Source organism: Mycosarcoma maydis, chromosome 9 (assembly GCF_000328475.2).
Source record: "Mycosarcoma maydis chromosome 9, whole genome shotgun sequence".
NCBI classification, from domain to species: domain Eukaryota; kingdom Fungi; phylum Basidiomycota; class Ustilaginomycetes; order Ustilaginales; genus Mycosarcoma; species Mycosarcoma maydis.
The window spans coordinates 122,362-139,296 of NC_026486.1; the positions used below are offsets into that span (position 1 = coordinate 122,362).

General features: G+C 55.0%; 5 protein-coding genes across 5 annotated transcripts; 2 read left to right on the forward strand and 3 right to left on the reverse strand.

Annotated features, from left to right (window-relative positions):
* Window positions 1–2,180: 2,180 nt before the first annotated feature.
* Window positions 2,181–3,719, forward strand: UMAG_03433 (uncharacterized protein; the record flags this gene model as incomplete). Its single annotated transcript, XM_011391595.1, has 1 exon — window positions 2,181–3,719. One exon carries the CDS (start codon window positions 2,181–2,183, stop codon window positions 3,717–3,719), a length of 1,539 nt encoding a protein of 512 aa, XP_011389897.1.
* Window positions 3,720–3,923: 204 nt separating this feature from the next.
* UMAG_03434 (replication factor C subunit 1) lies at window positions 3,924–6,776 on the reverse strand (the record flags this gene model as incomplete). Its single annotated transcript, XM_011391596.1, has 1 exon — window positions 3,924–6,776. The coding sequence occupies one exon, from the start codon at window positions 6,774–6,776 to the stop codon at window positions 3,924–3,926; it is 2,853 nt and encodes a 950-aa protein (XP_011389898.1).
* Window positions 6,777–7,501: 725 nt separating this feature from the next.
* Window positions 7,502–10,132, forward strand: UMAG_03435 (uncharacterized protein; the record flags this gene model as incomplete). The annotated part of the gene is made up of 1 exon (XM_011391597.1): window positions 7,502–10,132. One exon carries the CDS (start codon window positions 7,502–7,504, stop codon window positions 10,130–10,132), a length of 2,631 nt encoding a protein of 876 aa, XP_011389899.1.
* Window positions 10,133–10,524: 392 nt separating this feature from the next.
* On the reverse strand, window positions 10,525–12,210 carry UMAG_03436 (uncharacterized protein; the record flags this gene model as incomplete). Its single annotated transcript, XM_011391598.1, has 1 exon — window positions 10,525–12,210. One exon carries the CDS (start codon window positions 12,208–12,210, stop codon window positions 10,525–10,527), a length of 1,686 nt encoding a protein of 561 aa, XP_011389900.1.
* A 1,958-nt stretch (window positions 12,211–14,168) lies between these two features.
* UMAG_03437 (uncharacterized protein) lies at window positions 14,169–16,397 on the reverse strand (the record flags this gene model as incomplete). Its single annotated transcript, XM_011391599.1, has 1 exon — window positions 14,169–16,397. One exon carries the CDS (start codon window positions 16,395–16,397, stop codon window positions 14,169–14,171), a length of 2,229 nt encoding a protein of 742 aa, XP_011389901.1.
* Between the last annotated feature and the right edge of the window lie 538 nt (window positions 16,398–16,935).

The following is a 16,935-nucleotide window of genomic DNA, read 5'->3' on the forward strand; positions in this document are numbered from 1 at the left end:
GATTCTGTGGTGTTACAGCATTCACTCACGACCGAAACCGCTTGGATCATTTTCGCGATTCTCTACGATCCACGCTCTGCCATCTACGATCGTGATCCGCGACTAGAATTGTCAGGCCGAGCAAGAAATTCCGACTTGGCGCCAAGAAATCTCCACTGAACCGTCGGAGGTGTGCTGTCCTGACAGGGGGTTGGTGTCAGCTCAGCGCCAGGCGGTTTTATTTTTGTAACTTTGTCCCCTTCCAGGCGAACGGGCACGAGCTGAGTAGAACCAAACTTTTTCTATACGGCGTTGTGACGGGGAGGTTCTGCTGTGGCGTGCATGTACTGTAGCTGTGCATCCACGATTCACGATTCACGATTCACGATTGTGATGATCGAAAAGGTATACACAGAGGTGAGTGAGAAAACACGAATCACGAATCGTGAATGCAAGGAGCGATGTAGCTGTGTTGAGTTGCCGACCGAGAGTCGAGAGTCAGAAAGTCGAGGGTCGAGATTCTTGATTGGCGTGTTGGTAGCGGCCCAACACCAACAAAAAAAAAAACAATCACCAATCACTAATCATCAATCACGAATCACGCAGACAAGTCTCAGTCACGAGTATTAATTGTGAATCAATATGTAGGTCAGGATGTGAGGCGGGAGCAAGCCCACAGCCCGCTCAACTTTGTGGTTCTCCTATCGGCATTCCTGCGCGAACCGTACCGCATTCTTTCGGCGCATACACATTCTTGCTTGTGAACAGCCCTCAGGCTCACTTGGCTCAGCTTTGCTCTGATTCACGATTCGGATGGCTACAGCATCAGACTAGGTGTATGCTGTACTGGACTGTACCGTGCGGTGGGGCAGCCGATTATAGACGCTTGCAAGGCGATCAAGGTGATTACGAATCAAGAGGATTGCGTCGGAACAGCCTATCCTCTTGGACATGCCCGGTTTGGCATCAACGAAGCGATTCAATACCTGAGCTGCGGATTAGTTATTTAACAAGCGATCATGAATGCCTCTGCAAGCGTGCATCACGCATCTCACAGCCAAGACGTGTTGTCAACTGAGATGCTTGCTTGCACTCTTGGGTTGACGCGACTCCCGACTGTTTTGCGATCCATTTCGTCACTGCACGCCGCGCACAATTTTGAAGCGAGCAACAAGCCTTGCTTTGGCGCAATCACGAATCGTGAATGGCAATCGTGAATTCACGATTTCGGTTGTTTCGGCGCTGACTCACAATTCACTATTCGTGATTCACGATTTGGCAAGTCATGAGTGGTGAGTTGCAAGCCTGAAGCGTGGCTGGTCGTGTTGTGTTGCCCGTCGGTCGATGCGAGCGAGCAAGCGCAAACTTTATCGGCGTTGCACACTTGCGTCGGCTCGACCGTGCGTTGATTTACGATTCGTGATTTTGTGATTTTGTGATTTTGTGATTTTATGATTTTATGATTTTATGATTTTGTGATTTGTGAGTGCGGCGTGCCTATCTAGCTGGGCCCACCCACAGACTCACTCACGACTTCCGACTGGTGACTGGCTGCTCGTGGCTGTTGGTTGCACTTTGGGTCTGTGAGTAACTTAGTTGTGAGTCTTGAGTGTGTGACCTGATTCATGTCTCAATCGAGTCGTGAGTGCCCTCACCGTCCCGTGCCGCAGATATCGGACGCCGCACTGGTTACTCCTTCTAGCTCCCTACTCGCCCTGTGCCTCCTCGACTCGTGACTCTTTGCGGCTCCATCTACATCTTGCTACCCTATCCTCACATACTATAACGAAGCAACATCGGACCTCGTTTGCGTCACTGTCTCCATCTCCGTCCGCGTCTCCGTCCTCGCACAGCTTCAGCCGTGTGCAGCTAGCACCACAGTCGGCTCGGCCGATTCGCCAGCACTCTGTGACTTGCACATCATCGACTCATTCCGCTACACTGGCTGCGTGACGCTTTAGAGCGAGCTCCTCTGCGATACGCAACCACAGTCATCTGCTCCGACAACCACCACTCGTGACTTGGAAAACGAAATCCAGCTCATTGCTCTCCATCACCTTGGCTCGTCCCGCACCGCAGTCTACGTTCATCGCATTTGTCTCGTTCTCACATCCCTTGCATCGTCCTCATTTGCCTCGAGTAGCATCGCTGCCTTCTCCAACCTCCTCCATGACTGTCAGCAATCGTCTGCATTATACAACATGACCAGTCGTCCAACTACTTGCTCGTCGTCGTCGTCGTCGTCCTCGTCCTCAATGCCTTTCATGGCAGCGACCGCGACGGCTACCACAGCAGCCGCACGATCACCCTCGCTCGGCGCACCACCAATACGACTGCGTCACCCTCTTCCCGCACCGCCGATCCAATGTACTTCGTCTTCATCTCACAACAAAGCCTCCAAACCCTCGCACGCTCCGCCTCCGCCTGGTTCTTGTTCCTCATCCTTGAGCTACTTGACCAGCAGATCCTCGCCACGCTACAACTACCCAGCCGCCTCGCCGTCCACGTCACCCTACTACTCGAGCTCGCACCCGTCGCCTGCGCCCTCCACCACCAGCTCGGCGGGCGGCAGCAGCCTCGGTAGCGCCACTAGCACGTTGCGCACCCCTCCCGACCTGCTTATCAATGGCACCAGCGTAGGACACACCAAGGGAGCCCAGCAGTTGGCGGTCAACACGTGGAACGGCATGCTGGTGAAACCCAAACCACCGCGCTGTTTGGCGAAACACGAGATCAGCAAGAGGCAGTCGCTCTTGAAACGCTTACCGCCGCTCACGCATAGCTTGCAACTGCCTAGTCCCCCTCCGAGTCCCAAATTGCATTCAACCGTGCCGAGTGGCAAGAGGAGGAGAGACTCAGTAGATGCTGACGGTGGCGACAGCGGCGACAGCGACGACATTCCAATCTCGAACACCGACATACCACGTCCGCAGTCGAGAAGACCACGTTCAGCAGCATCGATACTGTCCACCGCTCGTCCCGGCTCGCTCACGCCCGACACCTTGTCCGCATTGGCTGCGGCGTACCGATCGGCAGCGCGTGAACTCAAGCACGCCGCCGACGCGCGCACCTCGGCGCTCTCAGCTTCACGGCCGTCGTACTTTGCGGCTCGGCCAACGCAGCTGTCGGCGCTGCAGCAGTTGGATGCGGTGTTACTCTTCTGTTACGCTTTCTGGCTGGACGATTTAGGCTGCTCCTCGAGCGCTAGCAACGACAGTGGCGGGGCGTGCATCACCAAAAACTGGATTAGCCTGTTCGGTCTGCTCCGGTATGCCACTAACGCGCACAGCGATCTGGGCAACGACGTGCTGCTCGGCGTGTGCAGGTTGGTGGAAGCTGCAGTGCTGCGCAAACTGCATGCACACGATTCGGCGTTGCTCGTACGCCTGTGCACGTCGAAATCAGCGTCGATGGACGAGCTCGAGCAGATGGTCATGCGCCAAGCTGCCGATCTCGAGCGCTCAGATCGGCTCGCGCGCCAAGCACGCACCCTGCTCTCCGCACCAACGCTCGCCACCACCCACCCAGACCTCCTCCACACTGCACTCCACTCTTCACTCTCCATCGCAGACGTCCCTGGTCTCGCAAACATGCCCGATCCAAATACCGCCTCCTTCGCTTGGCCCATCGATACCATCACCCCCATCCCGCACATCGTCGCCTTTGGTCGCACAGCCATCGCCGAACACGCAGCCAAGTCCCGTATCCCCTTCACCCTCATTCGTGTCCGATCCCAATAGCCTCGCCCATTCACTGTATCTGTCTCGCCTCGCACATGCATGCCCTAGCCTCTCATCGTTTCTACACTCTGCTCCGGTTACCCTCGTGCTTTTCACGCTGCTTCATCTGGTCTTTGCAATTTTCACGCTTCTCAGAACATACAACTGTGCTCATTGGCAGCATCGCATTGCTCGTCATCAAGAACAGACGCTGTCTTGATGCGTTCACTTTTTCTTGGCTCCTACAACTTTGGCCTTCGCCTTGCCTGCCCCCGATTTGGGCTTCTTGACCAGCTTGTCCTTGCTCAGCTCGTCGCCGGCCTCCTTGTCCTCCTCTTCCTCCTCCACCACTTCCTCTTCCACTGCATCCTCCAGATCCGGCACCTCGGCTTTGGCGAGCTTGACTTTGGCACCGCCCACATCTGTCGCCTTGTGAAACGCGATCGGATGCGTGCTCGAATTGTACTTCCTCGTGAATCCCGCCTTGACAGCACTGGGCACCTTCTTCATCATGGCCTCCGCGTTGTTGGGTTCCAACCCCAACTCCAAAATCGTTTCTCTATCCTCCACCCCGAGGTAGTAGTCGTCCATCAGCCCGATCACCCGTTCCACACCCTCGGCACCCTCCTCGACCAGCGGCTGAATCAGCATCGACCACATCGAAGGCAAATAGTGCTGACGCAGATCGTGACGCGATCCCGAACACACCAACCGCATCTTGGCCTGTAGATCTACCACCGCTCGCGTCAGTCGTTGCTGCTTCGAATTCTGTCCAAGCCACGCCGGGAAGCTGGGGAACCCCCCTTCCGTTCCACCGTAGATCAACGAGCATGGCCGCACCGAAGACGCAATCGCGTGCAGCGGCATCAATGACCAATGCTGTTCCCCACCGTGAATCATCCGATCCACCAGATCGCCGTCCGAAATGCTCTCGGATGCCTTGCGCAAAAGTTCGAGATGCTTGAGCTGCTGCCTAGCTCCCACCTCCTTCGACGCCAGCACCGGCCTAGCCTTGACATAGTTCTCCGCGACCATTAGTGGCACAAAACTGTGATCCTGAAAGTACAGATCAGCTTTGTCGTTCAACGTCTTTTTCGAGTTGGCGTTGAACATGCCTGGCGCCGAAAGCTCGCCGTACAGCGAAAACGGTGTATGCAGGCCCGGCTTCGCATTCTCAGCACCCAACGCCTTGGACTCGTCGAAGTCCATGCTGTCGTTTGACAGCTTCCATGTGCTCAACATGTTGATCACGGAGCGAATGTCGCTCTGTGCCGCCTCAATAAGCTGTGCCATGACTTCACCGGGGATTTTCAGCTTTTCCTTGAAAGCGATCGACAACATCCTCGACTTGACTTGATTGGCATCCGGCTTGCGGAACGTGAGGTTGAACGTGGTGTGTTCAAACGGACGCATCTTCTGGTTTCGCCTGTCGTTGCAGATACAAATGATGGGCACCTTGGTCTTCTTGATGAGCGCATTGATCGCGCCAACACCTCCGCGATCACCGCCAGACATGCCATCGACCTCGTCCATGATCAACACGGTACGATCGTGAATGCGCGGTAGGCCCGCCGACCATGAAGACGGCTTTGCGACACTACTGTACCAACTGTCGAGCGACTTGTTGTTGATCGTGTCTTGCAGCATGCCTTCGACGAGCTTCTTGCTTCGTGCGTCGCTCGCGTTGAACTCGAGTGGCGAGTACCCTTCCATCTTGGCCACGAGGTGTGCCGACGTGGTCTTGCCGATACCTGGTGGACCCGAAATGAGGACAGCCCGATAGACGTTCATGCCGGTGGGTCCCGGCTTCTTGAAGTTGCTTCGATACGAGTCAGGCCACGCTTTCAGCCAGCTAGCGAGCTTTTCGACCGCCGCCTTATTGCCGACGAGGTCCTTCATCTGTGTAGGCGCGTATTTCGTGGTCCATAGCATGTTGGACAGATCTGCCGGATTGGCATTGCCATCCTTGGGTGGACCCATAGATTTGGCAACCTCCTTGATCTTTTGCTCTTCGGCTTTGATCTTTTGCTTTGCCTTTTCGTCGAGCTCGCCAGCGCCGCGTGTGCGAATGAGATCGAGGAATTCGTCCTCGTTGAGCGTCTTGATGTTGTTCTTCCTAATCAAGTCGAGCTTCTTGGGACCGGCGCCTTCTCCGACGATGACGTACGAGGTCTTTGAGGATGGTGCGCTGGTGATTCGTGCGCCGTATCGTTTTGCTAGATCGGAAGCTTCGTCACGACTAATCGATTCGAGCTCCCCCGTAAAGACAAGAGTGAGACCTGTAAGGCAGTTAGGCTTGCCCTGAGGAATGGCCTTGGACCCGGGATTGGCAGGCCCAGCAGCACGACGAGCGGCCATTTCCCTCCAGTTGGGTTTCTTATCAGCTGCCTGAGCGGTCTGAGGTTCAAAATTGTCGTCCGCTGGCCTCTTGGCCGGGGCTGTCTTGGCAGGAGGCGCTTTCTTGCTGGCAGTGGTGGTTGGCTTCTTGGACTGTGGAAGAACGTCAACAAAGTCTTCATCTTCGTCGGAATCATCGATCTTGATGGGCTTGGCATTTGCTGCTCTGCGACGGGGAGCTTGAGAGGTGGAATTCGCTTTGGCTTTCGAAGAAGTGGTTGCGGGTCTCTTTGGCACGGGAGCAAATTCATCATCGTCGTCGTCCTTGTTGTCGTCCTTGTCGTCCCGTTTGGCTTCTCGACGGTCAACAAAATCGTCGTCAGAAGAGTCTTGGTGTGCTTTGCGCTTTGTTGCCGACTTTCTGGGACTTGTCCGTGCTGCTCCGCTGCCACTTTGGGTCGTTTTTGTCGTGGAAGCAGGCTTCAAGTCGAGGCTGTCGTCGTCCGAGTCATCGATGATCATTGGATCAGCCTTGGTAGCTCGGCCAGAGCGGCGAGTGGAGGGGGTGTCCGTCTTTGACGCAAAGTACTTGGACGACGCACTTGCTGCTGATGTAGTACGAGGCGTGGAGTGTGCATCTTGAGATGAGGCAGGACTGAAACCAGCGGTCTTGCTTCCGAAGAAATTGGAGAGCGACGCCTGGCCCTTAGGCAAAGGCGCCGAAGATTTCTTAGGGGGCATTGTGACCGAGTTGTGGGGTATGCTCTCGGTACAATGACAGTTCAACAAGGTTGCCTGGGTGGTGTGTAAAAAGGAGAGGAGGGGAACGAGGTGTCGAGAAGGATCGAGTATGGTCGTAGCACTTGGTTGCACAGCTGTGGAGTTGCAACGGCTAAATCTTGAATGCTCTCACGTCAGTGACTGCGTGCAACACATAACTGTGACGGCTCACGACTGCTCGCACCTGTGCACCTGTCACAGGTCACAGGCACAAGCGTGAAGGGTGCCAAAGCAGAAGAAAAGTGGAGAAACCGCTCTCGTGTCTGCAAATTCGTGATTATGATTTGCCTCTCTAAACGCGTGAGCATGTCCAAGCGCGTTACTCAGACTGTTTCTCACTCATCACAGTCAGTGAGTCTTGAGTGGTGAGTAGTGAGTCACGAGTCGTGAGTTTTTGAGTGACGGTCGTGGCACGTGGACACGGATTCGATTCAAAGTGTTACAAATTTATGATTTGACAGTTTTTGTGATTTGACAGTTACAGTAAAATTCGTGATTCGTGATTATCTTGTCTCGTATCTGTCTCACGTCTTCATGGCTCACGTCTCACCTAGTTGTCCTGTGCGCGTCAGATGCTTGCTCAGGACCCTGAACGGAATGCGAGCCCTGCTTCCTACTTGCTTCTTCGATACCAACATCTTGCGTCGATACATGCGTTCATAACGTAGCCAGGGCAACCTTGCAGCATGTCGGAAGCCGCGAACCGTCACCACTCTTCGCTCAAAGTATCGATCCGACCTCTACAGTCGTCGTTCTTCGCCGGAGAAGACTTTGTCTGCCATATCACCTTCACAAACACAAACCCGCGAGTCGCACATACTCAGCCACTGCTTCAAGGAGAGTTCCCGCCATCGACACCGACCAAAGCCTCCGCAGACCATTTTGATCCACCTGGCTCTGCCCCTATTGAGGAAAAGCCAGGCGCACGTCGTGTCGTCTCGTCAATACCAACCCACTCGAAATCTCGTAGCGTCGATGTACGAGCATTAGGAAGAGATCATGACGCAAGCGCATCTACCTCTTCAGCCTTTCCCGGCCCCGCACGAGCCCAGAAACTGCTTCTCCACCTCAATGGCGAGGTCTTGCCGGATCGAAAGAACTTGATCGGAAAGAGCACGCCCTCCGCCTCTGGTGACCATTCCATTCATCCTTGGTCCGTCTCGCCAAACCTTGCGAGCTCGAAACTTGCGCACCGCTCTACAAAGTCCACCTCATTTTCATCTCGGCGCAATAAATTCGATCTTGGTCTAGGTCATCCAATCCGACCAGTTGGCACTCCTACAAAGCCGTCCGCCACATCAGCTCTCGCCGACTCAGATCGTTTATCGCCCAACCCACCCTCAAGAGTCTCCTCTCTTTCTGGATGGGCGAACAAACGAACACCTTCTGCCTCCATATCGCCGCATCACTCGCATTCACGCAAGAAATCAGTTGCGCAGGTCCAGGCTGAGGACCTCACAGAAGCGTTTGAGCTCGATTCGCCATCGGTAGCACCATCGCCGACACCCAACACTCCAACCTCCTGGATGGGCGCGCAAGCCGAGCAAAATAACTCCTCTAGTTTCTATGCAATGGGTCGCAACGAGTCGATGGAGAGCGTTGTTCGAGAATCCATCACAAGCTGGTCACAGTCAAAGCGACGCCTGTCGATTTCGAGAACCCCGAGCCACAGTCCGATCTACCCTCCACCCGACACATTGGCTTCGGGCAGCGAAAAGATCTTGTGGTCCTTTGCACAGATTCGAGGTACCATCGAAATCGACGAGAGCCTGATCAAGCCGAGCGACTTTGAGAACCTCAAAAGAAGGCTTGCTTACGGCGACTTGACTGGTGCCAATGCGTCTCCTCACTCGGTTCCTGGCACACCTCGAACGCTCGGTGGAGGTGATCTCGGACAAACGGCCGACGCCTTACCAAGCCCCACGAGCTGGAGCAGCTACCTTCGCAGCCCATTTGCAGGCCGTGCACAACAGCATCGTCGGACGGGCTCCACATTTCAAGATGCTCAGGAGCGAACTCTGCAGAGTCGAAGCGTGCCCACGTTCTCGGCCCCGCCCAGCATCGTCGCTGTCGACTTGGTGCTCGCTCCAGGAGAGAGCAAGACGTATCAGTTCAAGCTTGCGTTGCCAATCGACCTACCGCCTTCTTACCAAGGCAAGGCGATTCGTCTCAAGTACGTTCTCACCTTGGGAACCAATCGATCGGACATGTACGCTGCCTCGGCGCGCGCGCAGACAAGTCGGCTGATCACTATTCCGATTCGCATCTACAATCATGTCGGTGCATCTGGCTTCAGGCCGTTTTTCGACCTGATGAACCCGGTCATCCTCACCAAGGAAGAGGCGTCGGTTAGCCTAGTTGGTCAAGATGACGAGAGCGTCATCGTGCCAAGTTTAAAGTCAAACGTGCAAGCCGAACGCGCTAGAGCAAAGGCATCGGCCAAGAAAGCACCCCAGATTCAGCGTAAAGACTTGCAGGAGTATACCAAACAGCTGCTCGCCACCAAGGTGTCGGCCGATGACGCATGTGCGGTTGCTCTGCCCGAGATCGGCTTGGCGACGTTGGCATCTACGAGTCAGACTAGTGGATCGTGCAAGGCAGCTGTTGAAGCGCTCGCGCGTTCATCGAGCAAAGTGACGTACGATATTTCCAAAGATGGCAAGGTGGCTGCTGTGCTCACACTGGTCAGGTCTAGGTACAGGCTCGGAGAGACGATTACCGGTGTGATCAACATCAACAATGAGCAATCGCTCGCACGCATCGCGCGCATGAGTGCGACGCTCGAGACGTTCGAAGAAGTGCAACCGAGCATGGCGACTTTGCCACCGGCGCGATCACAGCGCGCCACCAAGATGGTACATGCACAACACCACGAGAGCGTGCTCGACAAGGGGAGGGCGAGTTTCAGCCTGTGCATCCCGAGCGGTGCTTCGCCCGAATTCGTCACTAGTGGAGTCAAGCTCAACTGGCTCGTGCGTCTTTCGTTCCTCACCATCTCGGCTATCAACGCTCGCGCCTCAAAGTCGACCACCGACAAGTCGACCACTGACAACCACGAGCACGCCAACAACACGCTGCTTCCTCCCCCGCATCTGCTGCCTACTGCGTCAGACGGGTATGCACGCTACCACGTCAGCGTCAGAGCAATCAACAGCCTCGCTGGCTCGGCAGCACACAACGCATCCTCTACAAATCTACTCGCTCTCCTCGGCTGCGCCGCAGAAACAAAGCTCGAGACCGTCGAATGCGCTGTACCCGTGTCCATCTTGCCCAACAGCACCAGTTACAAGGTCGGAGACGCCGAGTTCTACGCCTAGACTTACTTGGCTCGCATAGCCCAGCACTCACCTATGTGGACTTTCTCATCCAACCCACACAATTCACATCGTGATGACTTCTAAACACGCCATCTCTTCCACCTCTTCGACAGCGCAGTGTGAGCACCACATCGTTGAATGCGAGACCGCAGTAGGTCGTAGTTAACTACAACCTAGTTAGTTAACTAAACCCATGCGAGTGTACCAAGTGAGAAAAGCGAGCGTCAAAATTGGATTGAAAAGAATACAACGAGTAAATAGACTAACGAACGTCGCTGTGAGCGAGAGAGAGAGGAACCACAAACACAGAACAGATAACTTCGAGCAAAGAGACTAGTTGATGTACGAGAAAGGACCGTGGCTGCGGATCGTGAGTAAGCAAGGACTGATGTCTAGTAACGGCCGCCTCGCTCCGACATCTCAGGTGCCATAAGTTCAGGGTCCATGGTCTGCAAGATGGTGTCCTTAACACCGGGGAAGACGGTTCGGAAAGCATCGACACCAAAGATCATGTCGAGATGCTCGTAGTTTTGGAGCTCGACCGTGTGGATCATCTCGACATTGTTCTCGTGACGCTGAATGCGCTGGACGAGAGGCTTTCCAAGCACGAGATAGTCAATGTCTCCGTAAAAGATCGAGTGAGGCGGGAAGGTTCTCGGGAACCAAGGCTCGGTGATGCGTGGGTCAAAGATACAGCCTCGGTGGGAGAAGCCCGACATGTACCAGTAGAGGAGCTCGGATGAGGTGGGGACGGGCACGGTGCGGAAGATCTTGGGCTTCTGTCGAGCCAGCCAGTTGTGGTCGTGGAAGCCAAAGAGAAAGGAAAAGATGACGTAGGCGATGTGGCCGAACCAGAAAGTGGGCAGGAACTCTTGAGCGATACCGATGGCGGGCATGAACTCTCGTACACCAAAGACAAGACCCCACCACTTTCGGGAGCGGAACTGACGAAGAAGAGAGAAGGGAAACTTTCGCAAGACCGAGCCTGCATAGACCGAGGGACCAAGAGCGACGAAGCAACTGAGCTTGTTGCCAATTTCGGGGCAAATGCCTGGGCTGAGGGCAAGGTACATGGAACCGGAGCCTTGCGAGTGGCCTACGTAGGCGAGCTGGGGATAGCCAGTGGCAGCGGTGATATAGTCGACGAGGTCGCGGAGATCGAAGGCAAGCTCCTTGAGACCCCAAGCCCAGAAGCGAGGGTCGGATCGGGTGTACTCAGTGTGACCAGCCTTGAAGTTGGAGCGGATGTTGGTGATCCAGACGTCAAAGCCTTGATCGACGAGCCAGAAAGCCATGGAGCGCTCTTCGTTGACGACAAAATGGGATGAATTGCAGAGAATACCGTGCTGAAGGACGACAGGATAGCCGACGCCGCCGGGGCGACGAGGGTCTGAGATGCGATGAGCCTTGAGGATCCAACCACCCTCGGTGACGATCTCGTGCTCGTCGCATTGGTAACCCCAGAACTCGGCGTAATAAGCGGGTCGACCAGAACCACGCTCACCGGTGATCCTACGTTCGTACTCGCGGTCGGCATGTGCTTTTGGCGGAGACTTTTTGAAAGGATTGAGGTAGGAAAAGTAGGCGGCGAAGAGAACAGTGCCAAGGGCGGTGGTGCTGGCGAGGAAGGAGATGAATTGACGAAAGTTGAGTCGCAAGCGTTGGAAAGCGCCATACTTGCCGTAATCGGCGACGACATGGTCGAAAAAGGGCATTTCGAGGGGAGCTTCCGCCTGGTAGTTAGGGAAGGTGGGATCAAAGAAGGGGCGTTCGTCGCGATGAGGATAGTTTCCGCCAGCGCCGCGGCCGCCCAATACCTCGACACGAGGAGGACGGGAAGGCTGGACTGGGCGACCATCAAAGTCGTCCGATGCATCCTCAAAGGCAGCGTCATTTGCTCGGGAGCGGCGGACGTCTCGAGGCTCGATGTCAGTGTCGCTCTCAGGATCGGGTTGTCGACGAGCGTTCTGTTCATCAAATGGATCGGCGGTATTGGATTGTGATGCGACGCCTCTGCTGGTGACTGATTCGGTGTCGGGAGCGCGGCGGCGCCTGCTGTAGTCGATGAAGCCAGACATGTTAGAAGCACCTCGAGGGGTTGTGTGTGCGGGTAAAATCGAGCGGGCTGACGGTGGCAAGTGTGGCTGGAAGGGAGCGCAAGGTAAAGAAAGGGATGAAACGAGCGGCCACCTTGCTATCGATCAAGCAGGTCCCTAGCTCGTATATGGCCCAGCGATGATGCGGAAGGGTGGTTAGGTGTGGAAGAGGAAGGGGGTGGAGATGGAGATGGAGATGGAGATGGAGATGGAGATGGAGGCGAGGTTGGCAGTTGAGAGAAACAAGCAAGTTGGTACAGGCACGGTTCGAACGCGGCGGGCGGTTTGATGCTGTACTTACTCTATCACAGTTGAAGCCAAGGAGGTACCAAACCACTCACGACTCTCACGTCGGTTTAAACTACAATAACTTAATCATATACGGTATATGACAAGCGCTGAGTGCGCTTGACCACGGACAGCAACACTCTTCGACTGAGAGTTGACTAGCGGTAATTCACGATTCAAAGTTGGCAAATATAAAATAACGTAGTCAAGCCAGACGAGCACAGCGCTAAAGTGAGGTTGATGCTGATCCAGCATGTAACCCGACATGCGGGGAAAATCCGCCGATTTACGGTTCTGTGCCAAATTGATTCCATCGTCCACGAGCCGCATTCACGATTCGTGATTGTGATTCGTGGTTGTGATTGTTTGCTCCTTATTTAATTATTAAGGGCGCGTTCCAAATCTGCTGTGCTGTGCTCTTTCGCTGCTGCTGTCCATCGATCAGTCGGAATAATACACCAATACATTCAAGTTTGACAAATTTACGATTGGGTGCAGCTCGTGCCTCGATTGCTTCACTCGATTTTCTCTGCTTGCCTTTTCAGTCATGAGTGGATGAGCCTGATGAGCGAGCAAGTCGCGCTCGACAATTTAAATATTACGAATCGTCAATCACAAATGTTCGAGGCCGACCCCACATAACCATCCATCTATGCATCCATCATCCTGCTCAACGCCTTGGAGCATCTACAGTAAGCAAAGGAAAGGTTTGTTGGGTTGCTTGATTGCAAGCTCAGCGTGGGCGTGCATGACCGAGTCAAGCCTGGATTCAGTTGGTGTTTGTTGTGCTGCCACTTTCACGCATCAGCTGTTGTCCTCAGTCACAAATCCATACGTCGTGGTGGTTGAAACTGTGCTTGCTGTGCGCCCATCTCCTAGCCAAGCAAGAGCGGGGCTTAAGTTAGTTTTTCTGTTTGCTGCACGGGCGGGGCAAAACACTGACTTGGTTGTCATTAGAAACAATCACGAATCCTGATTCACGAATGCGGCAACAGACACACTCAAAGCACACCGCGAGAGTCTCTCTTCTCACGTCCTGCAAACATGAAACTGCACGGCGGCGGAGTTGAATTTTCACCTCGCTAAAGCTGCGTCCAACGCCCTCGCTCCCTCTCATCTCCTCGAACCCATTCGTAACGAATGGTAAATAATCAATGATTATATAACACGCTGTCAGCCACGCCCTGCGCTAATAACCCGCTAACTCACGATTGCGAACTCTTGGCTTGCTGTAACTATTCGCGATTCCGATCGGTGATTCACGATTCGTGATTGGTCTGTTAGACCGCTAAAAGCATCAACTCAATCGCCGCTTTCATGTTTCGTGTTTGATTGTCCACCTCTCGCCAGATCATCCCACTCATGACTGACCTTCATACAGTACAGTGCAATACAGTACAGTCACGAGTACAGCTTCCAACCAGGCAGAGGCGTCTCAGCCCTTTCAGTCGCATTCTGAAACAGAGCGCCAACACGCCGCAGGCACATGGCCACCGATGCTCTGGGTAGTGTGTGCTAATATTACAACTGGACCCCACTCTAACCAGCGCAGTTCTTCCTGGCGTCTGGTCGCGCAAACACGTCGCCGTCCACATCGTCCACGCCCTCTTTCCGATCAGATCACGCCAGACACTGCCCACAACAGCGACGCTTCAATCCGAGTCCGAGTCCGAGCCACTCTCGTCGGATGAGCTCTCCGAGTGCACCAGATCGTCGTGTCCTCCCGCAGCTCCTCCCGAGCCAACCGCATCCGGATTGCCAAACTGCTCCAGCTGCTGCTGAAGCCGTGCGATCCTCTCGGCCTCCTCGCCTTCGTCCAGATTCTTCTTTTTGATACCTCCTGTGCCACGCTTTCGCCCGTCCAGCGGTGCCGACTTGGAATTCTTGTTGGCCACCGGCGCCGGCTTTTTGGGGCGCACCACGTACTTGTACAGCTTGTACAGAGTCTTCGCCGACAGCTCGTCAATGTCGAGCTCAATCTCCTCTTCATCATTCTGGTTGGCTGGCTTGTCTTCGTTGATGATCCGGATCGCACCGTCCAGACGCTCTTCCGACAGCTCCGTGATCTTGGCCGCCAGCTCCTCCTTCTGCTCGTACGTCACTGTGCGGATGTCTTCGTCGCTGTTGCCATCCCGGCGGCTCGTGTTGGCCTTCTTGCTGCTAGGCGTGGGCTTTTTCTTGGCAGCCGCCGGCTTCGCCTTTTTGGCCGGAACATACTCGGCAGCTGCCGCCGAAGGGCTCCCCGTCGACTTGGCCTTGCTCTTTTTCTTGGACGCTCCACTGCTTTCGGATGCCTTCCTCTTGGTGCCGGCCGCCTTGTTCTTGCTCTTCTTCGAGCCTCCCGAGCTGGCGTAGCTCTCCTGCAACGATGCCAGCATGGTCTTGGTGTTGGCAATTAACCCTGCGTTCTGGTTCTTGGCGCCCTCGAGCATAGCCAGAGTTGCCGAGAGCTGCGCGATCTGCTCCTGTAGCGCCGCCTGCAATGCGGGATCCACGTCATCCTCTTCGTCCTCGGCATCGTCGTCCTCATCCACGTCGCTCTCCTCATAATCTGGCAAGGGTGCCGGCGCAGGCTTGCGCGACATCTTGTCCTCATAGACCGACTTGAGCTGCTCGCCCATCGTGTACACATCTGAGCCTGGCGGGTTGAAGGTGAAGCAGTTCTGGAAGAGCAGCTGCATGTCGGTGTCAAACTCCTGAGCATCGGCGTACTCGCCCGACCGAATGTTTTTCTGGACGTCGCGCAAAGCGATTGGCTTCTTTATCATCTGGAAGTATGCGGGTGCCCAGTCAAAGTCCATAGTGGGCTGATCGTAAAACACCCAAGCAACGTTGGAAAAGGTGGGTTTGAGCAAATCATCAATGACTCTGGTGCAGAAACGCAGTTCATCCTGAGCCACTTTTGCGTAATGCGCTTGTTCGCGTGCCGAGAGCCCACCGGCCTTCTTGGCTGCCTTGCGCCTTGCGGCCTTGCGGATCTCGGAGGAAGAGGCGCTCTGAGGCTCGTTGGCCCATGGGAGGTCCTTGGGAGGAGGAGGGTGAATCTCCCTCTTTGGTCGGCCGCCCACGTCTGAGGACGAACGTCGGATGGTGGGCACGGGGTTGGAAGGACGACGCGCGCGTACAGCGGCAATATCAGATGCCTGAGCCGAGGGAGATGTGACTGCAGGAACATCCTTCATGTACTTGTCGAACGCTGCTTCGAGAACGCGCGCATTGTGAGTGTAAGGGCTATCCGGTCCGTTGAAGGTAGCACAGTTGAAGAAAACCTGGCGAACATCTGCCTCAAAGTCATGCATGCGGCGATAGACGTCTTTTGCAGGATCGAGACCCCATTGAGGAGCTGATTTGGCCTTGTCTCCTGGCTTGGAGTTGGGCTTGAGAACAAGTGCTGTGAGCGCCAGCTTGATGTCGATGGTTCCAAAGTCCATGGGCTTGGTGATGATCTGCGGGTACTGGGGGATGCCAAGCGCGACAGGATCGACAGGGGCAAGGAAGGCGATGGCTTCACGTCGGGTCTTGAGCGACTTGAGCGTGCTCTGCGCAAACTTGAGTTGAGCAGCGGAAATTTCCATGGGGCCGTCATAGGGTTTGGAATCGACGGCGGCTGGCTCGGTACGCTGCGAAAGTGAATGCGACGAGGTGGCAGCGTGTTGAGATTGTGCCTGTGCTTGGGATACAAGGGCGTCCGGCTGGACGCCGACATTCGAGATGGGTTCAGCGGTGGGAGGCACTAGGGGCGCATCATTCGACTCGGGCTTGAGCGGAGATGTGGCGACATGGTGATTCGCCTCGACATTCGGAGCAGCCTGAGCGGCAGGAAGAGATGTTGCAAGGCTGTGGCCGTTGACGGGTGCGGTGAAAAGATGGGCATCAGACATGATGAACAAAGAAGGCGAATGCAGTGAGGCCGGATGGTGCGGAAGTGAATTATCGATCAGAGGCCACAACCTGGAAAGCCGTTTGATTTGCCGGTCTTTGTCCGCCGATGACTGGGACGCGTAGGAGACGGAGGGTCAGGTAATGAAAGAGGGCTGAGGCGTTTGTGTTTGCGTTGCGATTCCAGCTGTGCTTGTTCTTGGAGTTTCCGCGAGCAAGCACTTGACGGGACAAGATGGATGGATGGATGGATGGATGGATGGACAGATGGCTGGATAGATTGTACACGGAGTGACGATTACGAGATAGTTGGGATTGGATGGAAATTGACACTGCAGAGCACGACGCGGAGCAGAGCAGAGCAGAAGCGAGAAGATCCCAAAGTGGCTCGACTGCCGACGTGTCGAGGCGAATGTAGAAGAAGCGACAAATTCGGAGGGAAGGGGCAACGTTCTGAACGCGTCGTCTTCAAATACTCGTCGATTCATTTGGATTTTGACGGCTTTTATCTCGTGACTACTACACGACTCACTCGGCTGC